Genomic DNA, 23,492 nt, shown 5'->3' on the forward strand with positions numbered 1-23,492 from the left:
GCCGGGGACAGCCCCACGTAGCAATATATATCGAATTTATTTACATTCATGTCCGGCAGACCCCCCGCCCGCGGCACCGCTATGTACATAAGGCCAAGTGTAAATACTTGAATGCACTTAATACAGAATTAAAAAAACGGGCTTTACACAACACGGCACGGGGCCCGGGGCCGCCTGGCCCCACACGCAGACACCACGACGGCACCGCACGCACGACGCACACCCTGTGCCCCCCCAGTCCCCCACCATGGGGCTCTGGGACCCCAGGGCTGGGCTGAGTCCCGATGCCACAGTGCTGGAGGGGCCTGACTGCCACGGGGCAGGGGCATCCTGCCCTCCCAAGGGGGCCAGGTAGCCCTCCTCGTGCGCTGTGGGGCAGTAGGAGCCTGGTGGGCCAGCCAGGGCCCTCCCTTAGCCCCATAGTGGTGGTCCCCTGGGACCCACCATGCTCAGCACTCAGCCTCCGAGAAGAGGGCACCGTCCTGCTTGCCGACCTCGGCCACGGCGGCAGCCAGCTGGGAGAGGTTGCCATTGGGGAAGTGCCGTGCTTCCCACAAGTTGAGGATCATGGCTGTAGGGCTGGCCTTCGAGGCGAAGAAGCTGAGATGGCTGAAGTGGACAGAAGGACCATGTCAGGGCACAGGGATGGCTCCACATGCCATTATCAGCCCCGTGCTAGCCTCACCTTGTTCAGCAGCCCTTTCCTGGGATCCCACAGCATTCCAGCATCCATCCATAGGTGCAGGATGAGGCCAGAACCCCTGCCCCCATCCAGCATACCACCCATGCCCAGAACTGTCCTCAGTCTGCATTACCTGTCAAGGTTGAGCTTTTGTGCCAGTGTCCTCCAGTCAGCTCCCCGTGTGCCCGGCGGGTCCAGGCTGCTGATGATCTTTTGGCGGATGAGGAAGGGGATCTTGAAGGCACTGGGGCCCACCAGAGCCGGCGTGCCCACCTCGTCAGGGACCAGCCAGTCTGAAAACCTTGTGTCCTAGGGGAGAGCATGAGCAGGGAGGGAAGGGGATGTGAGGCAATGCTACGGCCACCCCAAGGAGTGGCCCAGTCCTGCCCTCACCTTGGCGATGTTGAAGTTGACGGTGAAGCTCTGCCCGTCTCCCTCCACCTGCCAGACCCAGATCTTGCAGGCCAGCTCACAAGTGCTGGTGCTCAGGCGCTCCAGGGTGAAGGTGCAGTGCAGGAAGGGCTGCAGCCCGCTCCAGATGTGGTAGAAGGGGATCTCCTGCAGTGGGGTGACAGAGCTGGGGGGTGTCAGAGTTGAAGGGACACCTCCCTACACCTCTATCCAGATCCCCACACACCGCCCAGACTCCTCACCTGGTAGCTGGCGAGGAGCTTGCTCTTCCAGAGGGAGCTGGGCATATCGTGGATGGAGAGGCGCAGGTTGTGGTAGCTGTCCTTGAAGTGCAGCACCCGGGGGGCTCCGATCAGCTGCCCTCCCAGCTGCTTCTCCAGCTGGATCACCTCCTGCCAGCACAAGCAGCGGTCAGGCAGGAGATGCCGCACACCAGGAGCGCAGCTCTCGCTCCAGGCCGGGACGGGCAGGCTGGGGACCCTGTACCTTGAGGACGTCCTGGGTGTCACTGAGGCAGTAGACACGGATGTTGTACTCGAGCGAGGGGCAGGCGGCCGGCGCGAACAGGACCAGCTTGAGGCGCTTGGAGGCCGCCATGCTGAGGGACTCCCCGACCAGGGCAAAGCGCCCCAGCTGCTCCGTGAACACGTAGCAAGCCTGCGCTTCCAGCTGGCAGTAGTACAGCTCTGTGCACGGCTCAGCGCCCAGCTGCAGCACGTCCTACCGGGCAGAGATGCACCTCAGCCCTGGCTGTCCCTCCTCCATCCCTGAAACCCCTAGCCCCTGCTCACCTCCCACGTGCCCTCGCACGACTGCTTCTTCAGCCGGATGCTCCAGTTCTCAGCACTGGCTTCCACGCAGTGCCCCATGGCCAGGATGGCGGGGCGGGTGAGGAGGACCCCGGGGGGGCCACAGCTGACAATGGGGCTCAGCAGCGTCTGGCAGCCAGCCAGGGGCAGCCTGGGGCAGCGATGGGGGCAGCTGAGTGAGGACAGAACCCCGTCCAACAGCCCCGTGCCCCAGCAGCCCCAGCACCTACCTCACCTCCTCCTGCTTGTGCAGGGTCAGGTAGACCTCATAGATCTTCCCCCGTGGGATGGCATCGGGTGGGATGAGCAGGCTGATCCCTGGGTGGGAAGAGGGGTGCAGGCAGGGGGTGAGCCCCATGAGGACCCTGCCTGGCCTGGGCAGTGCTCTGGAACCCCCACCCCGCTGTACCTGTGTTGGGGATCATGAGCCTGCCCCCCAGGAAGTTGAAGGTGCCATAGGCCATGTTGTTGGTGCCGCGGGGCAGGGAGCGGAAGTAGCTCTGCGTGGAGAGCCGCGCCACGAAGTCAGCACCCTCGGCGGCGGGCGAGCTGTGGTGCAGCGTGTGCCGTCCAGCACCCAGCGGGCTCAGCAGGTGCCCGTTGGGCAGCTGGAGCTTGGCAGGGCCGTCCTGGCGTGGGCAGAGCGAGCCCTGGTAGGTCATGGTGGTGGTGCTGAGGTCTGGCTGGATGGTGAGCAGGCTGGGGTTGTCTGCAGCACAGAGCAAACGACTGTGGTGCCAGGGCAAGGAGGAAACAGGGCGTTTCCAGCAATGATACACGGGCACAATCAGGTTGAGAGGGCAGGGGGCACACAATCTCTGCCCCATAGGGCACAGCCACCACCCCTGAGGATCTGACCCTATGTGGCATAGAGCACTGATCCCACAGTCAGGGACTCTAAGACGCAGAGTTCCCATCCCTAGGTCAGGGTATCCCATAAGGTAAAGAGTCAACCCAAGATCAGGGACCCACTGGGGACAGACCCCCACCTACGGGGGATGCCCTGTAGCAGACAGCCCCTGCCCAGAGACCCCCTGGCAGGTATGGCCACCTGCAGGTCCAAGGGACACCATATCCCAGTGTGGGTGCACTGTCCCCGCAACTCTCACTCACCAGCCTTGCTGGGTTTGATGCTGACGGGCTGGAAGCCGGCGGTGAGGATGGAGGAATCAGCCACATCAGCGTCCAGGCCCCCCTTCTTGCGGCAGTACACCAGCACCCCCACCAGCAGCAGCAGCACCAGGCACACGGCCACGGCCACCAGCCCCACGTACAGCGCTACGTCCTCTGCGCCGGGGGCAGCTGTGTGGGGCAGGGCATCAGCACACGTGGTCACCCCCTGGTCCCCTCTGCCAGGGGACAACCCTGCCATCCCCGTCGTGCTCACCGTGAGTGCAGAGCTCAGAGGTGCAGTTACGGGTGTCCAGCTCGGGGCCATGACAATCCTGGCCTCCGTTGCGCGGTGCTGGCTCCGAGCACTCGCGGCTGCGCCAGTGGGTGCATTCGGCCCCACACTCCGACCATTTGCTCCACTCCGACCAGGCGCCGTCCACTGCAGGCACAGCCTGGGGTCAGCGCCCTGCTGCCACCCCCCTTCCCTGCCCCGGGGCTGGCAGAGACGGACACATAGGGGAATTGGAGGACAAGACACCTGGTGGGGACGGGGACTGCAATGGGCGCAGTGGGGAGTGCAGCATCGGCACGACGGGGCGGTGGCGGTGCCCCGAGCAGGGCAGGTACCTGGGCAGAGGGTGGTGCAGGCGGTTTTCTGCACGTTTTGGCCCTCACAGAAAGCACCCCCATTGAGGGGTGTGGGGTTGGTGCACGTCCGGCTCCGCTTCTGCCAGCCCCGTCCACAGCTGGTGCTGCAGCCTGACCACTGCGTCCACGTCGACCAGCCGCCGTTCACTGGGTGGAGAGGGACCCGTCAGCGCCCTGCCGCTAAGGGGACGCAGGGAGGGACAGGACAGGGAGAGTGACACCAGGGCAGCGTGGTGGGGACTGGCGTGGAGGGGCCATACCGTAGACAGTGATGGCAGCGGAGGCGCTGCGGCGACGGGCCACGATGTTTTTGGCCACGCAGGTGTAGTTGGCGGTGTCGGCCAGGCGGGCCTGACGCAGCACCAGGCTGTGCTCTGGTGTCACATAGACGTTGGCATCCAGTTCTGGGTCCACCAGCTCCTCGTTGCGGAGCCACTCCACCTGTAGGGCACAGGGGTGTCACTGGGTGCCTGCCTGGGATCACACACATCATCGCCCTGGGTGAGGGGTATCCCCAGCCACAGCCTGTCCTGCCCAGCTGCAGGGACCCACCTCGGCCGGGGGGATGCCCTCGGGAGGGCGGCATGGCAGCACGATGCCCTGCTCAATGGAGACCTCCCTGGCTGTCGGCTCCTGCTCGAAGTTCTTGCGCAGATCTGGGGAGGCACAGGGGTGAGATGGGGGGCTGGGGCCGGTGCCCCACACAGTCCAGACACCCGCAGACACTCACAGGCGATGCGCACAAAGGCCTTCTGGCTCTTGGTGGTGCCGGAGGAGCTCCAGGCCACGCACTGGCACCAGTACTCCTCCAGCCCAAAGATCTTCTCCACTTGTTGACGGGTGACCTCGATGCGCACTTCCATCACTGGCAGCCCTGGGACCGGACAGTGGCACGTCACACTGGCATGCCAGGAGCTGTCCCCAATGCCCCAGCCCCAGCAAGCCCTGCCAAATGTGGCTCCGCAGGAGTGGGGCTGGCACCGCCGCTCCTGCTGGCGCTCACCGGTGCTGCGGTCGGTGCTGTGCTGCGTAACGTGGTCACCTTGGTGCACCCACTCGCCATTGCACTTGAAGTAGATCTGCGTGGCAGGGGTGGCACGGCAGGCCAGGCTCACTGCCTTGTTCTTCACAATGTAGACATCCTCCGGCTCCAGCTGGAAGTGTGGCAGCAGGTCCGAGGATGCGCCAGACGCCGGGTTGGCCACGGTCGCGCTTTGCTGAGCACCTGTGGGGAGATGGGGCTCGGCCACCTCCACGTGCCCTGGCTGGGACATCACCCACGCTGGCACAGCCACGTGCCAGTGGCCCTGTGCCTCCCCAGTGTCCCTTCCACCAGCAGTGCGGCAGCCCTGTCCCACCCTGCCATCCATCAGGCAAAGCAGCCACGCAGTGGCTGTGCCCGCTGAACCCTTGCCGATCCCTCATGTCCACACTTAGCACTAATGAAAAGGAAATGTAGTGTGACCAACAAGGGCCATCGCTCACGCCTCCGGGGCGCCTGCCACCCCCTTCTCCAGCACACTGAGAGACACCAACCGGCCACATCCTGCCCTGCTGCACCCCAGAGTGGCACAGGGATGCTGGGCAAGTGGTGGTGACACAGCAGGCTGGCACAGCAGTGTGCCCCGTCCTGTGGCCCTGACACTCACACAGCACATGGGGGCTGGCTGTCCCCAGGGCGGTGAGGATGGCTCAGTGCTGGACACACGTGCCCCCATGGGGACAGCAGTGCTGGGGACACGACACATGGCACACTCCCATGATATCCACAGCCCCCAACCCAGACAAGGCCAGGTGTCTCTACTCCCCCCACCCCGCCGGTGCCTGCTGTGGAAAGAGTTAATAAACCAGGGCCCTAAATAAGCATTTGATTAACAAACGATAAAATAGCGATTGTGTCACTGAATGAAGCTGTAATTGCTGCTGCTAATTGGCTGGTTAGGATTTAATAAGCAATTAAATGGGATGGAATGCGCAGTAATTAAGTACCTTCGTTTGGCAACCGCCAGCCACTCCCCATGTGCCCGTGGGACCCCACTGCCTGTGCCCACCCCGGCTGGCTCCCGCCCGGCACGGCCGCCTGTGTGACGGGAACGGGAGCGACACGGGGGTCCCTTGGGCCCTGCCTGAGCCCCCAGGGAGGCTCCAGGCCCTGCCGCTCCCCCCGGCCGGCTCAGGCCCCTCGGAGCCGGGCAGCGGGTGCGGACGAGCCCGCCGCGATGCCCGCCGGGACGGGCAAGGTGCGGCAGCTAATTTACGCGGGGAAGATAAACGGCGACCATAACGCGCCGGTTATTACCCCATCAGCACTTTTACAATGTCACTGGCAATTAATTTAATTAAAACTCCTGTCGGGGATATACAGGCATTTCATATTTCACCGGTTTAACGACCCCCCCCAGCCGCAGCCTGAGGCCGGCCCGGGGGTCACGGCACGGACAGGCGCTGCGGTGCCCGGTGCTGCGGTGCCCGGTGCTGCGGTGCCCGGTGCTGCGGTGCCGTCCCTGCCGCATCACCCACCGCTGTGCCTGCTGCTCGGGCACCCCGGGTGCCCACACTGCGCTGCCCGTGCTGGCATGTGGGCTCCGGGTAAATAAACCCAATTTATTTATGAAATGCCATGTTTGCTGCTGCACAGCGTCGCGGCTGCCTCCCGCCCGGCAGACGCGCCGGGTGAACTGCGCTGCGGGACCGGCTTTTTAATCACACGTGAAATGAGTACAGCGATTGCCGAGCTGCGTGTCTATCCATCACGGCTGAGTGCAGGGGCGCAGGGAGCCTGGGACCAGCGGCAAGGCGAGGAGGAGGCAGGACGGCGATGGAGCCCCCGCAGCTGCCCACCCAAGCGGGGTGCTGAGCGCATTGTGGGCAGGGCGGGGGGGCATGGGCAGCAAACAGAGCTGGGGATGTGCAGTGAGCAGCAGAGGCAGGATGCTGCCCAGCCTGGATGTTTGGCTGCTGAGCACTGTGCCAGGCTCTGTGCTGTGCTGTGGGCATGGATGGAGCAATGTGGCACAGCCAGGAGCCCTGTGAGGGAGCAGGGGAGCTATGATCTGGGTACCCCGTGCACCACAGACACGCTCCTCATGATGGGTACCCTACACACCGTGGGCACTACGAGCCCCCCACGCACCCTGTGACCATCCCATGGACCGTGGCCACCACCCCACGCATCGCAGTTATCCAAACACCTCGGCGATCTCATGCACGGTGGATGCATGCCACACACCCTGTGGGCACCTCACATCCCCACGCCCTTCAGCCCCCTCCATGCCCTGTGGGCCCCTCCACACCACCGCCATTCCCCACAGCGCGGGCATCTCCCGCGGCACAGACGCTCCCCCAGCACGGGCTCCCCGCACCCCACGGCTGCCCCGCTCTCTGCAGCCCCTCCGTGCCCTGTGGGTGCCCCCCAGCCCTGGGGGGGTGCGGGCTCAGCGTGGGCGCCCCGTGGGCAGCGGCCCCCACGTGGCGCGTGCCGGCTCCCGCATCCGCCTCGCGCTCACCTGCCGCTGCGTTGCCATGGAAACAGGCGAGATGCTTATGTCACCTTGGCAAAGGGAAGCGGGGAACTTCGGCGGGGACGGCGGGGAACGAGCGGGCGGGGTGGGGAGGGGGGCCCTGGGTCCCACCCGGCCCTCCCTCCCCGTGGCCGGGCACAGCCTGGGCCGCTCTCCCCGCAGCCAGAGCAGGGACTGGGAGCTCGGTTTGCTCCAGCGCCGATAAATCTCAGCCTGCAAAGTCGGTGCATTAAGCAGGGCTTTAATATCAATTATCCCCCCAACACGTGGGCTAAGGAGCGGTGCCTGATGGAGGGGAAGGGTGGTGGGCTGGAGAACGAGTCTGCGACAGCCAGCTCAGGGTGCAGAGGGGATGGGGACACCCCACTGTGAGCTCTGGCACCCACCCCTGCCTTCGTTACAGCACTGTGGGACCCCCAGCTGCTCCTGCCCCCCATGCACAAAGCTCCCCCCGTTTTCTGCCACCCCAGGTGGCCACACAGCCTCTCCCCAGCAGCAGCAACACCAGGGGTACTGGTGTTACTGGCCAAGGAGAGGCCGCAGGACACCGCACCGCCCATTTTGGGGGTGGGGGGGCACTGATGGGACACACCAGGCTCCCATGGGTGCCCCATATGGTCCCTCTGCCCCTCCAGGGGCTGACCCTGCCTGGGTGACGGTGCCAAAGCCCCCAGCAGTGCCGGGAGCAGCCTGGGGGTGCCTCCGTGCCTGCCGCGGGGAGACACTGAGAAGGTCAGCGTGCTCTTGGTGAGGAGAGGCTGCGGCAGCGCCAGCCCCGGCACCGCCACTGGGTGCCCACGGGCACAGCTGCCCCCGCGAGGGAGCCACAGCTGCCCCTGGCAGGGATCAGGCGGCTGCCTGCAGTGGGACAGCAGCACGGGTCTGCTCGAACACTGCTGCCCACCGCATCAGCCACCCCCGATGGAGCATCCCACCCCATCCTCCCTGTGCCCCCACCCTGCCTGCTGCTGCCACTCTGGGGCCTCAGTGCCAGCCCCTGCTGCAGCCCCGTGCCCGTCCATGGACCTCCCGAATCCCCGTGGGCTTTGCAGCCGCAGATTCGCTCCCAGCTGGTGCCCCATCCATCGAGTGTGCCAGGCCTGGCACACCATTAACATGAAAGATTTCCTCGCACTTTGCTGGCGCTCAGCCTTCGCCCCAGCATCAGGTAATTAAAACCATAATTGCTGTTGATTGCTCCGGCCTTAACGAGGGAAGGGTGGGCATCAGGGGGAGGGCAGAGGGTGCCCAGCTGTTCCCGGGGGAGCCCGGGGGTGCCAGCCCTGCACGCAGGAGTCCCCGTCGCTGGCACTTTGCTCTCTGCGGGGTGCAGAGAAGGGAACTGGCACAACTCACCACAATCAAAAAGCTCGTCTGAGGCTTTGAGCTGGGAACCGTCCTGCTGGGAGAGGCTGGCTCTGAGCACGATCAGCTGCTGCTGTCTCTGGGAGACCCCCCAGGCGAGGGCCACAGCACTGCCCAGCACTGCCCAGCTGCTCCGAGCCTCACCCGGGCCATCAGGACATCGGCAAACACTTCCCTCACACCCACCCCACACAGCCCCACAGCAACGCCAGGCGGGTGCCAGTGCCAGCCCGGGCTGGGCAGAGCGCCAGCAGGGTCGGATGCCAGTGCTGGGCAGCAGGACCTGGCTCCTGGCCAGCCTGGCGCGTGCTGAGCACCGGGCACGACGGGCACACGATGCCAACGCCACCTCCACGCTCCAAGGGGCACCGTGTCCCGGGCGTGCCCCCCTACCCTGCACTGTGTCCCCAGTTTTCTGGCGTGTCCCCACGAGCTGGCCACTGTCCGGGCCCCTCGCGCGTGTGGCCCCCGTGTGCCAGCCCCGGGGCCGGGGGGAGGCTGTGTGGGGGTGCCCGTCTCCCGGTGAGTGCCTGGCAGCGTCTGGGCGCTGATGAAGCGAGTGCTGGTTGTGAATGAATTAGGCGGGTTTGCATGACAATGGAGCTGCCTAATTAGGGATTTGAGCTGATACTGCTCTCCCCGTTACATGCAATTAGCATGTGCCAGGGCGGGCAGGGCTCCCAGCGCCCGCCCGGGGCTGCCTGCCCTGGCTGTGCCCGCACATGACCCCGCTGCACCATGCCCAGGGGCTGAGGACAATGGTGCCAGCGCCACCAAAGGCAGCCGGACCCGGCAGCCCCTCCCCAGGGACCACCTCTGCCCGCTTGAGGGCTAAACCAGCTCCAGGAGCCGGTGTTGGGTGTTCTGCCCCAGGCACACACAGAGCCCGAGAGGGGACACGAGAGGGGACACGTTCCCACCCGCTCTGGGAAGCTGAAGGGCCCCACAGAGCCCAGACCCTCTGTGCTGTGCCAGCAGGACTCGTGCCAAGGCCTGCCAGCCCCTCTCAGCTGCACGGCATGGGGAAGGGGTCCCGTGCTCAGCGGAGGATGAGGGGGTCCCCCAGCCCAGCTGAGGACACAAGGCTGGCCCAGTGCAACATGCAGGAGCTGTCTGTGGGGTCTCCATCCCGGGAAGCCGAGAGGGTTTCCTGGCTCTCCTTTAACTGACAATGGGAAGCAAAAGCTCTGCCAAGCCCTGGTCCCACGGGAGGAGTGTCAAGGTCACCCTCAGTCCTGCATCCCACCAGAACGGGCAGGGGACAACGGTCCCAGTGCCAGTGTCCAGCCCCACAGACTCTCCCCTCTCACCCACGGGTGTCACCCAGTGGTGATGGCAGCCCTGGCACCTCACAACCCTATGGCAGCAAGGGCTGTCTGAGGGACCTGGCACCTGAGAACCCCATCCTGCAGGAGCCCCAGCAGAGCAGGGTCTGGGGACCCATGGGGAGCAACCTGCCTGACAGCCCCTGGGAGCAGCACCCAAAGAGCAGGCAGATGGCAGAGCCAAGGGGTCCTGGGCAACTGGGACTGACTGGGTGAGGACAGGGTCCCAGTGTGCCCAGTCTGGAGCCAGCCCACCTCAGCCTTCCCACGGGCAGACATGCAATCCATGCACCAGCGATTGTGCTGACAGACAGAGCAGTGCTGGCACGGAGGGCGCACCCCTGGGCACAGGGAAGGGGGGACAGTGGGACATGCACAGCCCTCAATCCCCATGCCAACATACCTTGGGCACCAGCATCGCTAACAGGGTGGTCTGGTGTGCTGCTGGCCACCCGGTGGGCCAGGCTACGAGGAGCCTGCAGTGACTCCGGGGGTGCCCAGCCCCTGGTGGCACCGTCAGCATCCCGGCTCCCTCCCGCAAGCACCTGCCAGGCTCCACACGCTTTGATGTAGTGCCAGCCCCGCGTGGCACCGAGCCAGAACAAACAGCCCTGGGCAGGCTGCGTCTGCCGCGTGCTCGTGCTGACAGCCGGCATGGCACGGCAGATCCCCGGTGCCCGGCAGATCCCCGGTGCCCGGCGCACTCCAGCCCTGCCCCACTCCAGCCCTGCCCGCCCCACGGAGCCACCCGTGCCCAGCCAGGCACAGGCTGTAGGTGCTGTATGATGCAATGACCCGGGGTGCCAGGCTGGGGGGCATCAGGCTGTGGAGTGCAGTGGTTGGGGGCTGTCTGCTGGATCCTGAGGGTCCCTGGCAGCCTGGGGAAGTCAGCAGCACAACGTGACTCGTGTGCTGTTAGAGCAGAGTCTCTGGCCCCAACCAGAGGAGCTGGGGCAGGAGCCGCTGTGGGGCTGGGGCAGGAGATGGGCTAGGGCCTGGCACTGGCTGCAATGATGCCAAGGGGAAGGGCTCATGGCACAACAGTGCCAGGGGCAGCTCTTGGGAAGGACCCTGCCCCCCTGCCCTTGCCCCCCTGCCGGGGCAGCAGCCGAGCAGGGCAGACCCCACCTTGGGGGCTCGCCCCTCCCTGCCGCCCATGGGTGACCCCCAGTCCCCGCTGCTTTCTCACCAGCCCACAGCCAGGGACGCTGCTCCACCAGCAGGCAGGGGCCCTTTCCTGGACACCTGGGTTCACTGTCCCCAGCCTGTGGCTTGACGAGCCTGGTGAGGGGAGCTGTGCCACGCCACGCTGTGCCATGCCTTGCCAGGCTGGAGCAGAGGCCCAGCCTGCCCCGTTTGTGCCAGGCAGTGGCTGTGCAGGTGATTGGGTTCAGTCGTGCCGTGGCTGGCTGTGAGCTGCCTGCCAGGCGAGAGATGGGGACCAGCACCACACCACACTGCCCGAGCCAGGCTGGCACCTCCGGGCTGCTCACACCTCCTCACAGGGCTGGCATGAGGTGCTCTGGTGCACCCCCTGCCCTTCTGTCCCCCACCTCCATCCATCCATCCTCACAGTTCCCGCGGGTGCTGCGGGGACAGCCGTGTCCGTGCCCAGCTGGGGTTGGAGACCCACAGCACCCTCATAGAGAGTCCCCTGCCGCCAAGAGGTGCCACCCACCGCGCGTCTCTGCAGCGTCCCCCTGCAGACGGGGCCGTGCTGGGAACGCAGGTCCCTGGGGATGCCCGCACGGCTGTGGGAGCACTGGGGCTGCAGCCCCTCTGGGCGTCTGCCGTGCCCATCAGCGCACTGAAACCACACCAGGGGACATCTCTGCTGGCGGGCGGGGGGTCAGGGGACCCTCGGGCGCAGAGGGGGGGTCCCGTCCCCCCCACGGGACCCCGCAGAGCTCACGTCCAGCCCCGCGCAGCTCCCCGCCCCCAGCCCGGTCCTTTGTCTGCAGCCGCCACTTCCCGTCTGCCGTGACACCTGCGAGCCCCGGGCACCCACCGCGCTCCCGCCCGCCGACCCCACGCACCGCCCGCCGGAGCGACCGAGCCCGGGGCTCCCCGCGGCCGCTCCCGCTCCCGCCGGGTCCTGCCCTGGGGGGCATCGCCGGGGGCAGCCGTGCTCCGGACCGTCCGCGTCTGCAGCAGCACCGATACAGTCCCGCATGCTCCCCGCGCCACGACCACCCACGCGCACCCCCGCGGGGTGACGGCACCCTCCGGGCTGTCCCGTCACCGCGGTGCCCCGTGTCCCGGCCGAGTGATGGCAGCGGCAGGAACGCCGTGCCAGCGGCGGGGATGCTGTGCAGGGGCAGGGACACCACGCGTGGGGCAGGTGCGCTGCGGGCACCGCTGCCCGGCGCTGCCAGGGCCCCGGGGGAGCGCCAGAACGCCCCGGTGCGGGCAGCGTGCGGGGCAGCGCCGGCGGGACACGCTCGGGCGAGGGGCGGGGGGCGGCAGTGCCGCCGTGGGGCGGGGGACACGTCCCCGTTCCGGGAGGGCGCCCCACCAGCACCCGAACCTCCCGCAGCCGGCGGGCATCCCGCACGGAGAACGAGCGGTCCCCGTCCCCGGAAGGGCTCCGGTGTCCCGCAGGACGCGCACCCGCCGCCGCTCCCCGGGTGACCTTGCCCGGCGCCCGGTCCCGGTGCCGGGTCTCCGCCGCGCCGCCGCTCCCCCCTCCCGCCCAGAGCGCGGTGCCCGCGGGAGGCGGCGGCGGTGACTCACCGGCGGCGGCGAGCAGGGCAGCGGCGAGCAGGGCACCGAGCGGCCCCGGCGCGGCGGCGGCAGCGGCGGCGGCGGCGGCGGGGGGGGGCCCGGCGGCGGGGCGGCCGCGCACCCATGGCGCGCCCCGCGGAGCGCTGCGGGCCGAGGGAGCAGGGCGGGCCGCCCTCAGCGGGCCATGGCGCCCCCGCCACCGCCACCGGCCCCGCCGCGGCTGCCGCCCGCCGCCGCGCCGCTCCGCTCCGCCCGGGCGCCGCCAATGCGGGGCGGGAGCGCGGACCCGCCCGCGGAAGGGACGGCGCAACAGCTGGGCGCGCCCCCGCCGCCGCCCCCCGCCCGCAACGCCGGCACCGCTCCCCCCGCTGGCTCCGCGCCCCCGCCTCTGCACACACCCGAGCCCGCACGGGGGGTCCGCGCCGTCCCCGAGCGCAGAGCGGCGCGGCGCCCCCGGCTTGCATCCCCCCGGGCACGGCGCATCCCCGGCACGGCGGCACTCCCCTCTCCGGGCCGCCCTCGGGCTCTGCGCACCCCGGGACAGCTCACACCTGCTACGGCTTCATCTCCCCTCCACGACCCACCCTACCCCCAGCCCCGCTGCACCACCGGGTGATACCCAGGGATGCACCCCAGCCCAGCCTGGCATCCCCCGGGAAATGTCACAGAAGAGGGACCACAATCTTTGCGGCAGCGTGGGTCACCTGTGGGACCCCACCTTTCTGCTGGCCTCAAGGTACCCCATGCTCAGCCACACTGGCCTCTCCCAGGGGATGCAGCCGCAGGATGTGGCCCCTTCCCTCTCTGTCCCCTCCCTGCGCCCTGCCAAGGTGCCCACGAGCAGCGTTGCTGTCACCAGCGGGCAGCGGCAATGTGGGCAAGGGGCAAAGGTCAGAGCGGGCTGAGGCCGTACTGGGGTGCCCGGGGTGCTCCCCAAACCCTGTGCAGCCAAAGCCTGTGGCAGCTGTGCAGAGCAGCCCTGTCCCCAGCAGCAGGGGCCAGGCAGTGGCTCCCAGCGTCGTGCAGCAATAATTTCATTAGCGGCATCAGGAACAATTAACAACTGCTCTGATGCCTCCAAGAGCTGAAGCGTGTGTGAAGCCAGCGCAGCTCTCCCGGGTGGCACCGGCTGTGTTGTGGCCTCTCTCCACCCCAGCGCAGTGCTGGCAGTGCCAGGCAGAGTCGAGCCCACTGCCAGCACCGCTCTGGGATGAGGCCAGAGCCATCTCCCATCACCACACAGCTCCTGGGACCTCCTGTGCCAATGCAGTCCTGGTCCAGCCACGCACACAGGTAGGGCAGAGATTGTGGGGTGACACCCGTGGGTGCCCATTTTCATCCCACCATGCTGCCCCAGGCAGATCCACGAGTCCCGGGACATCTGCCTGGACTTTGGTGGGGGCCAGTGGCAGAGGAGCCCCCAGCCCCTGTGAGCAGAGCTGTGGTGCAGCAATAAGAGCCCTCCTTCAGGCTGGCTCGTTATTACTGATGGCATTTGCATGGAAACAGGATGTTTTTACTCCTTGCGGCTCCATCTGCTCCTGCTGAAGTCACCGCTCTGCACATGAGCTCGGGGGGCTGCCATGGGAACGGGGGCGAGCTCCCGCAGCGCCGGGACCTCCAGCTCGGGCTCCCCCGGTGCCAAAGCCCCAGGCAAGCAGCAGGACGGGGCGAGCTGGGGTGCCCAGTGCAGATGGCACCACCTGAGGTGGGCACCCAGCACGGGGCTCCCCTCCTCCTGGTGGGGAGGGGGCTGGGGGTCCCACGTGCGGTGCCAGCCCAGCCCCATCTGCTCCTTGCACCTCGCTCCCGGGATGGCTTCCAGCTCCTGCTCCTGGCACGGCGCCGGCAGTGCCAGCAACAACACTCCCACCCCCTGGGCACCCACTGCATCCTCCCGCTCCCCGTGCCCAGCTGGGGGTGCTGGTGGTGCCCAGCCCAGCCTCAGCTTCTCCCAGCTCCCTCGGTGCCATGCCAAGGCTGTGTGGTGTCACCCTGCATTGTCCCTCCTGTGCTGCGGGCCAGCGTGGCTGGGTCATCAGTGGAGAAGTGGCAGGGTGCACTGACGAATGAATAAACTCTAATTAATACAGATTGAGGAGATCACTTTTAATTCCACTTGCTTTCCCTCTTGCTGAGGAAAAACTGAAGGGATGGATGAGCCAGATCCTGCTCTGCAGCTGCCAGAGCCCTGAGTCCTGCTGCCAAGGGTCAGTGTCTGCCAGGCTCATGCCCGTGGGGGCATCTGGGACCCCTGCCCACCTGCAGGGTGCTGTGAGGGGCTGCAGCACATGGGGAGCCACGGGAATCAGAGTCTTTGAGGAGGAGATTGCAGAGCCCCAGGCCTCCAACCCCACATGCTCAGCACCTGGGTGTCCTGCAAGCCCCAGGGGGATGCCAGAAACACCGGTCCCACTGGGTGCTGTAAATGGATTATTACTCAGAGTAATTAGGTGGAATTAAAAATTAATTCTCCTCTCCAGAGTTCCGCGGTCATGGCTCAGCCACGTGCTGCAGCCATTGTGTCAGGGCTTTCTTCTGAAAACGACTGGATTAAGGTGGAGGCGGGGGGAGGGCATCACCTGGTGAGCAGTGGTACACCCAGCCTCTGTGGGCTGCAGCTGCCAGCTCCCTGGGGATGCCAGCTCCCTGGCACTGCTCACCTCTCACCACACGCCCCAGGTGCCCCTTCAGCCCGGGCCAGCTGGGGTGAGGCAGCTCCCACCCCCCCGGAGCCTGGCAAGGGCCCTGTGCCCTGCCCGACCTCCTGCCCAGCCCTGGCAGCCACGGGCAAGGCCAGCCCTGAGATTTTCTAAACTCCCATCAAATATTTAAGTAGATATTTGAGCTCATGTATAATGGATCGCCCGTGCGCTGCCTCCCTCTCCATTTGTGGTATTTAAGGAAGGCGAATATTAAACACCATTGTATTAGCAAAACCGCGCCTGCTTAATTGAGTTACAAACAGGGAAGGTGCTGATGGGTAAACAATGCATAATGCAGGGCCCCAGGGCAGCATGTGGCAGCCCTGGCACCAGGCAGGGCTCTGTAGGGCATGGCACAAGAGGGTGCTCCAGCAGGGTGGGCACTGGTGCTGATGGTACCACTGGCAGAGCCAAAGGTGTGAGGAACACGTGTGCTGTGTTACAGACAGGTGACAGCATGGCACAGCACAGCCTGGCATGGGACAGCTTGGCACAGCACAGCATGGCACGGGACAGCTTGGCTTGGGATAACGTGGCACGGTGTGGGACATCCCAGGTGTCATCCTGCATGGGGATGCTCAGAAATGGAGCCAGTAAGAACAACCCCAGCCACACAAGGAGCAGAAAGATTATGAAAATGAAAAGTAAATAAATATGGATGTTGAGGACCTAATTCTGATAAGAGGATTTTCAAAATTAGCCATTTGCAAGAGTAGATTAACGACGCACAGTGCTGGGGGTGGGAAGGGCTCCTTTAGGATGTGCACAAAGCCCATTGGGCACAGCCTGTTCCTTGTAGCCCTGAGCACCCAAAGAGTCACTCCCAGCTTTTTGAGGAGAAGGATTTGCTGCTGCTGGGGGGGAAAATGAAGTGGCCAGAAGCACAGCATGGTGCCACTCTGCAAACACAAGCTCTGCAGACTCGGAACCAGGGTGCCAGGACTTCACCACAGAGAATCGACATCTGCCAGCAGTGGGATGCAGATCCTGGCACCCAGGATGACCCACCCCAAGCACTGCAGTGGGTGCTCAGGATGGAGCTGGTGCTGATGCCCCCCTGGGAGCTCTGTGGGTGCTGGGGCAGGGGCACCTCTGTATGCTCTGAGCAGGGGCAGGAGGCTGCTGGGGCTTGGAGAGGCTTTTCACATCCTCTGGCTGGGATTTTCTATCCAGGCAGCCAAGCAGAAATCTCATTACAGACTGGCACAAAGGCAGTCCCCATCCCTGTCCCCACAGCAGGCTGGGGGCAGGCAGGGTGGGCACAGCTGTGAGCAGTGCGAGGTTGCTCTGGGCGTGGGCGGCTAGCGGGCTGCAAGTGGCCATTTGCTGTCCCCAAGCATCCTTTGTAGCACTCACCCTGCCCTGGGCCCATCAGTCCCATTCCCAGCCTAACACAGAGCCCCCACTTTGTGGTACAGGTGGGTCTGAAGTGGGTGCTGGCTCCTTGACCTGAGTGGGGCAAAGCCCCTGTGCTGGCAGGCAGGGTGAGGCAGGGCAGGGCACGGGGCAGGCAGCCCAAGCACCCCGTGCCCAGCACTCCCACAGCAGCAGCAGCAGCAGCAGCAGCAGCCAATTAATTATCAGGGCGGTGGGAGAGCAGCCGGCAGAGCTGTGGGGATCGATGGGCACATCGACCGCCCGGGAAACTCCAGCCCTCCCCGCCAGAGCTGAGGAGCTGGGGCACGCAAGGAGCCTGGCAGCCCCGGCCCCGCGAAAGGGATGGCTGCGGGTGCAGCATCGGCAGCCCCCTGTGAGGGCACAGCGGGGCGCACAGGGCCAGGAGGGAAGGGACAGGCACTGCCCTGTGTCCCCGCAGCCTCGGGGCTGCCACCTGCTCCCCTGTGAACCGGGAGAGCGGCTGCTCCCCGTGGTGGCGCTGATGTTTGGATGTGTCTGTGCTGAGGGAGGTCAGGGTGGTCCCTCGGAGCTGTGGCATCCACTGTGGGCGCTGAGGGCGGGGGTGAGGGCAGGGGCAGTACCAGACTCTCAGGGACAGCACGGACACGGCGACTCGTGGAGATGAAGGCTCTGTGGGCACGTGCAGCCATCTGGGGTCACCCAGGCCGTGATAACGCACCCCAAAGGGTCGGTGGCACTGTCTGCACAGCCCCGTGCCGCAGCCATGCCTGCAGGTTTGTGGCCACAGCTCCCGTCCCTGTCCCCATCCCACCCGCCCGCCGCTGCCGAGCGAGCAGTGCCAGCCCGTCCCTGCGGGGAGCGAGAGTGCTCAGCCGTGTTCGGAGCCCGCCATCCGCCCAGATGAGAAGTGACAGCAAAGGACCCTTCTCAGGTACAGGCTCCCTGAGGCGCAGGGCAGGAGATTCTGTCCCCGTCTTTGCCTCTTCTGCTGCTGGCACTGGGGACGGCCCTGCAGGCATTTAACCCCTTCCCCACCGCGCAGCTGCAGCTGGAGGGCAGCAGCAGCCCTGCAGCAGCAGTGCCTGCCCCAGGCTGCGAGAAACAGGATGGAGCAGCAGAGCCCGAGTGGGGGAGCAAGAAGCAGAGGTGCAGCCCCTGTGCTGTGCCCCTCTGTGTCCTGCCAGCCCTGCCCAGGCCCACGGGCCCCTCACCTCCCGCATCTCCCGCACCGCTGCTGTCTCTGCCGGGAGGTTGTCATGGGAACGGTGTGCTGTAGGTACCCCTCACCCTGGGTACCCCTCCTTGCACGCCACGGTGATTCCGAATGGAGGGTGGGCACAGCCTGTGCCCTTCCAGGGCTTGGCAGGGAGGGCACGGGGAGCTCCGTTCCAGGAATGCAGGCGGATGTGGGCGGCAGCCAGGGACAGAGGTCCCCTGTGTACCCGCAGCTCTCCTGCAAGGTGCAGAGTCCCCTGGGCCCTGCCTGGGTGACAGGGCAGGCAGGTGGGCTCAGGCACTGCGGGAACAGCGTGGCACAGCCTCAGTGCTGGCAGCCACGCTGCCTGCCCACTCCCACGGTGAGCCAGCGCTGCCTGTTCCTCCCCGGCCCACGCGCCCCGCATGGAGCCAGCAGCTCCTTCCCCAGTTTTCTGGGGGATTTTAACCCTGCAGCACTCACTGGTTGCAGGAATGGGTGCCTGCACCAGAGGTGTGCTAGGGGCATGATCTGTCCTTGCTGTGCCTGGCCATGGCTGCATGCCAGCGGCTGGCAAGGTGACCCAGCGTGGGCACCCAGCACCACTGACCCACAACTCCTGCACGGAAATGGGGACACAGGACCCCATCCCTGCAGCAGCACAGTCCATCCCATTCCTGCTGTGCCCCACAGCAGCCCCAGCCCCATATCCCCCACCCCTCTTGTGCCAATGTGGGTTCCTTGACCTGCTCCTCCCATCCCCACCAGACCCCACAGCACTCCTGCCCCCCCCAGCCCTGTCCTTGCAGCCCCTCTGTCTGCCCTGCCTCCCACCCCCACCTCCAGCCCTGCCGCATGTCTGCTGCCATCTGCCTCTCCCTTTTGATTAGTATTAATTTTTAATTATTATTATTGACAGGGCTGCCAGCTCGGCTGCCAGCTGGGACAGCTGCCCAGCATGAGATAGGCCGGGGGCAGCCCTGGCACTGCTGTACTCCCTGTGTGGCTCCTGGCAACTGCTGTCCCCACCCAGGGGGTGACTCTGTGCCCCCCAGCACCCTCTGGCCCTCAGACAGGGACTGTGGGGTGCAAAAGTTGAGGATGAAGGTCACTGTGTCCCCAAAGGGCAGGCTCTGGGTGGGCACTGCCAGCCCCCCAGCCTGGCTGGGCTGCAGGGCTGATGGGAACCCATAAAGCCATGGAGATAAATGGCTCCTATTATTTTTCCAATCAAAAGAAATCCCACTGTGGCTACATGAGAATGGTGATGAACCACGGCACTGCAGCAGCCTCTGCACCCCCCAGCTGACCTTGGCCTTGTGACGTGATGGGGCAAGGGCACCCCGTGGGCACAACGCCCTTGCTGGGCTGTGGGGACAAGGACAGCCTGGCTGCAGGGTGCTCTAGAGGGGCAGTGCCAGGGCCGTGTGACACAGTGCAGTAGGTTGAAGGGACAAAGGGACAGACAACCCCTGCCTCTCACACACTGGATGCTGTCACTGCTGGGGAGGGGCATTAATGGTGCATTTCAGGGGGTCTCTGCAATCCCTCCTCCAGTTTCAGCTTTGCCAGCCCCACGCGTGGCCCTGCCTGTCTCTCATTCTGGGGGGGATTGGAGTGGGGGCGGCTGGGGTAGCGCTGTGACCCCACTGCAGGCAGGGACCCAAACAGGGAGGGCAGGGCAGGACAGACAGACCGCACCGCAGGCAGGGCAGGACGGACAGACAGACAGACCGCACCGCAGGCAGGGCAGGACGGACAGACAGACAGACCGCACCGCAGGCAGGGCAGGACGGACAGACAGACAGACAGACGGCACCGCAGGCAGGGCAGGACGGACAGACAGACAGACCGCACCGCCGGCAGGGCAGGCTGCCATCCCTGCCGCGCCGGAGCCGCCAAGGCCGGGCGAGCGGCACCATCGCGTGGCGAGGCTCCGGCGGTACAGGCAGCACCGTGCGGGTGCGGGACCGGCGGGCAAGGCGGGCACAGCCACCCCTGAGCCCTGCTGGCATCACCCCCAGTGTGGGGTGCTACCCCCGTAATGCATCCCCTCATCCCAGTCCTGCCACCAGCAGCATCGCCAGTTTGGGGTGCTACCCCCCATACCGCATCCCCACCCTGCTGCCCCCATCCTCCATTCCCTCATCCCAGTCCTGCTGGCCCCCCGTAATGCATCCCCTCATCCCAGTCCTGCAGCACCCCCAGTTTGCAGTGCTATCCCCCCCCATAACTCCATCCCCTCACCCCCAGTTTGGGGTGCTATCCCCCCCATACTCCATTTCCTCATCCCAGTCCTGCTGCCTGCAGATCTCCCCAGCCCTGTGCCCCTGCTGGGGAGGGCAGTGCTGTGCTGTTGCCCTCGCACAGAGAAATGACCCAAAGCCATCACACGATGCAAGGACACAGGGACATGGCCTGACACGCTGTCTGCCAGGGATGAGCCCCTGTCTTCAGTCTCTAGCATCATCCTCTGCCTGGAACAGGAGCAATGTTGGGTGTGGAGGGCCCCGCACTGCCCTGGGGGAGCTGCAAGGCTGATGTTCCTGGAGAAAGGCAGCTGAGTCCCAGGGACAGCTCTCTGCAGCCGTGGCAGCTGCAGGGCTCAGCAAGCCCAGCCCCACAGGCTGCACTGCAGGCAGGCCAGACCTGGGGTGACACAGCCGCAGCAGCTGCCTGTCAAGCTGTGAGCAGACAGGTCACAAACAGTCAAAGAGCAGAGAGTGGTCAATACCTCATCCCTCTGCAGGACAGCTCTCTGCAGAGCCTGTCTGCAGGCACTGAGCCATCACAGCAGGGACAAGCCGCCCTGGCTCTGGGCTGATGAGGTGGCACTGTTAAGGACATGTGGCCCTGGAGCAGGTGCAGCCCTGGGCTGATAGAGCCTGGGTGCTGCTGGAGAGAATGGAAGATATCCTGGATGAGAGCAGAACTGCAGCTGCACTGTCAGGGGGTGAGCAGACAGCTCCCCCTCTGGAATCTGACTAGGCAGGGCAGCACAGATACAACAATCAAACACACAAAAGATTAAAGGACAGAGTGTGGGGTGGGGCTGGAAGAGAGTATGGGACAGGAGCACCAGAAGGGGCAGCAGAAGACACGGGCCATGGTAAGGAGGAGTCAGAAAAGTCCTAGGGCTCAAAAGACTGAGGTTGTGAACCTGCAGGTCTGGCACCAACAAAATCTTGGGAAGGAAATGAGCTTCATAGCACCTGTGCTGTGTCTGTGGGAGGGGATGCAGCATGGGGACCGTGCTGTGCTGCAGCCCAACACCCACCCTGCAGGGACACTGCCAGCCCTCAGATGGTAAACTGATCTTCCTGAGAAGGCAGACCCATGTCCCACACATGTGCAGGGACTTAGGAGAAAAGTGGACCAGCTCCCCAGGCTGAGCTGACCCAGATGAGCTGGGCCTCACTGGTCCCTCCCATGCCCAGGTTTTCAGGGCAGTGAGCTGGGCCCATGCCTTGGCCAGGGGAGGACAGGACCTTCTGGCAGCTCTCCAAGGCCCCCCAAAACACAGCAAACACCCCCATAGCCTCAGGGAGAGGAGGACTGGTCCCAGGCTCTAGGGTAGGTGAGGGGACATGTGCAGTGTCCCAAGCCCAGCACAATGCCAGCTCTGTGCTCCCGGCCCCGCTCACCCAGAATGTGCCAGGATTTGGCACATCACCCTCTTCCTCCCAGGAAATGTCCCCAACAAACATGGGCCATCTGAGGTTGCCAGGAGCCCTGGAGACAAAGACCATGCTCAGATGCAGAAATTTATTGTGAGACAGAACATGGGGACTTCATAGGCAGCTCCCCACAATCACACCACAAACTTGGTCTTGGCAAGGGAGCCGCTCTTGGTGGCTGTATCTGCATGAGCCTGGTACCCAATGGCCACCTTCTGTGACAGGCCCAGGTGCTCCTTGTAGACACGCCTGGAGGAGAGAAGGGCACGCATGAACAGGGCAGCACCTCTACTCCCATTGTGCCTGTTCCCCCAAGCAGGGGGAGCCCTTATTGCCCCGTGCAGCCTCCCCCAGAGCTGCATTACCCAATGTGGGTGACCCCTTCCTGGTTCTCTGCTTCCCGGGTCCAGATGGCAATCTTGTCCCCCTTGGTGCGGATGTTGATGACGGCCCCGCACACCTGGTCGCTGTACTCATCAAACATCTCCCCAATGAGGCACAGCAGCTGTTGGGAGGAGAAGGGGAGCCTGGCACAGTCCCCACTGGGGCTCAGCCCTGGGGCAGGGGGAGCAGCCCCAGCAGGACCCTGGGGTGGGCAGCACTCACTGTGTCCAGCCAGAAGCGGTCCAGCTCCGTGTGCCGCTGCTGCTTGGCCAGCGTGATGAGCCAGCGCCCACCGCGCTTGTTCTGGCTGTCCTCCCACATGGGCTCAATGCCATCCTGGGGGCGGGCAAAGGGACAGTCAGGAGCACCAAGTACTGGCCAGAGCTGGCCTGGGGAGCTGCATCCAGCCAGGCTTCCCCTCCCATCTTATGGCAGGGCATGCTGACACCCTTACCAGCAGCCAGTGCACCCCCATAATGCTGGGTGCTGGGGGATTCTGAGCATGGGTGTCGTACCTTGAAGAGGGAGTAGTCACAGCCAGCTGCGAGCTTACTGGCGAGCTGGATGTGAGTGTACAGCCTGGGTTAGATGGAGACACAGAGCAGGTGAGAATGGGTGCCTCAGGCTCAGACTCCCCACCAGAACAGCTCCAGAAGAGACACGGTGGGTGTGCCCACCCAATGCACACTCACGCCCAGAAATCCTCCACAGTGCTGAATTTGGTGACCAGGCGCAGGTTTGCCTGCCACATCTTGCTCTTGTCATTCTTGAAAAACCAGAGTGCCCATCTGGGGACACAGGGGAAATGGGGTGTTCAGCCATGCCAGAGTCCCTCTCCGGCCCCTACACCCCTCCCAGCGCTGGGAGAGGCTGCCCATGGCCAGGCCTCCCATACCTGTTCTGCAGGGGGTGCTTGCCCTGGATCTCTGCCGGGAGCAGCTCTTGCTGCCGAGCCCTCTGGCGGCGGCGCTCCTGGTGCCTCTGCAGAGGAAGGCGGGACAGCCCCGAGGAGCCCCATGAGCACCCCAACAGGGAGCCGGCAGCCCCCCAGCCGCCTCCCGCACCGGGCACCCCGAGGGCCGGTGGGGCTCTCTGTGTTCTGCAGCCTCCCCAGCCCACAGGGCGAGCACCCACCTGCTCCCCTGTAGCCATCCTGACCAGCAGAGGCTCTCCCAGGCTGCCTCTGGCCCTTAAGTACCCACAGGCAGGTGGGGATGAGGAGCTATCCCAGCTGCACCTGGTGGGGAGGAAGGGTGGGTGGTGTCCTGGGGAGACGGAGCCAGTCCTGCCCCTCCTGGGGAGCAGAGAGATGGGGATCCCTCTCTAGGGCAGGGAGCTGGGGGATGAGGACAGGGGCTCAGAGCGGGATGAGGGAGTAGAGTTGTGTAAGTTGGGCACCCTGTGTGGGGAGCATGGTGTGGTACGGGGAGGGCAGGATGGTACCCAGGGAGGGTGGCATAGCAGCGGGTTGGAAGGGAGGGACAGGATGGGATGGGGAGGATGGAGTCAGGACAGGATGCGATGGGGAGGGGATGGGTTCAGAACTGGATGTGGTGGGATGGGATGGGAATGGG

At 65.2% G+C, this 23,492-nt stretch overlaps 2 protein-coding genes across 4 annotated transcripts; both read right to left on the reverse strand.

Annotated features, from left to right (window-relative positions):
* Positions 1–18: 18 nt before the first annotated feature.
* UNC5A (unc-5 netrin receptor A) lies at positions 19–10,954 on the reverse strand. 3 transcript variants are annotated; one of them, XM_058034490.1, is made up of 16 exons: positions 10,278–10,954; positions 4,667–4,888; positions 4,394–4,537; positions 4,216–4,319; positions 3,924–4,104; positions 3,643–3,810; positions 3,290–3,454; positions 3,016–3,204; positions 2,312–2,611; positions 2,133–2,220; positions 1,885–2,053; positions 1,580–1,813; positions 1,336–1,485; positions 1,076–1,240; positions 816–991; positions 19–609 (listed from the first exon to the last, which is right to left on the reverse strand). In XM_058034490.1, exons 1-16 carry the CDS (start codon positions 10,528–10,530, stop codon positions 450–452), a joined length of 2,868 nt encoding a protein of 955 aa, XP_057890473.1. In that variant the 5' UTR covers positions 10,531–10,954; the 3' UTR covers positions 19–449. The 3 variants fall into 3 exon arrangements, with proteins under 3 accessions (XP_057890473.1, XP_057890475.1, XP_057890474.1); XM_058034492.1 differs by lacking the exon at positions 3,643–3,810; XM_058034491.1 differs by lacking the exon at positions 10,278–10,954 and having other exon boundaries at positions 4,667–6,906.
* Positions 10,955–21,652: 10,698 nt separating this feature from the next.
* EIF4E1B (eukaryotic translation initiation factor 4E family member 1B) lies at positions 21,653–23,434 on the reverse strand. Its single transcript, XM_058035051.1, has 7 exons — positions 23,053–23,434; positions 22,814–22,899; positions 22,611–22,706; positions 22,434–22,497; positions 22,141–22,254; positions 21,900–22,039; positions 21,653–21,783 (listed from the first exon to the last, which is right to left on the reverse strand). Exons 1-7 carry the CDS (start codon positions 23,068–23,070, stop codon positions 21,669–21,671), a joined length of 633 nt encoding a protein of 210 aa, XP_057891034.1. The 5' UTR covers positions 23,071–23,434; the 3' UTR covers positions 21,653–21,668.
* Between the last annotated feature and the right edge of the window lie 58 nt (positions 23,435–23,492).

This window comes from Melospiza georgiana, chromosome 15 (assembly GCF_028018845.1).
Source record: "Melospiza georgiana isolate bMelGeo1 chromosome 15, bMelGeo1.pri, whole genome shotgun sequence".
NCBI classification, from domain to species: domain Eukaryota; kingdom Metazoa; phylum Chordata; class Aves; order Passeriformes; family Passerellidae; genus Melospiza; species Melospiza georgiana.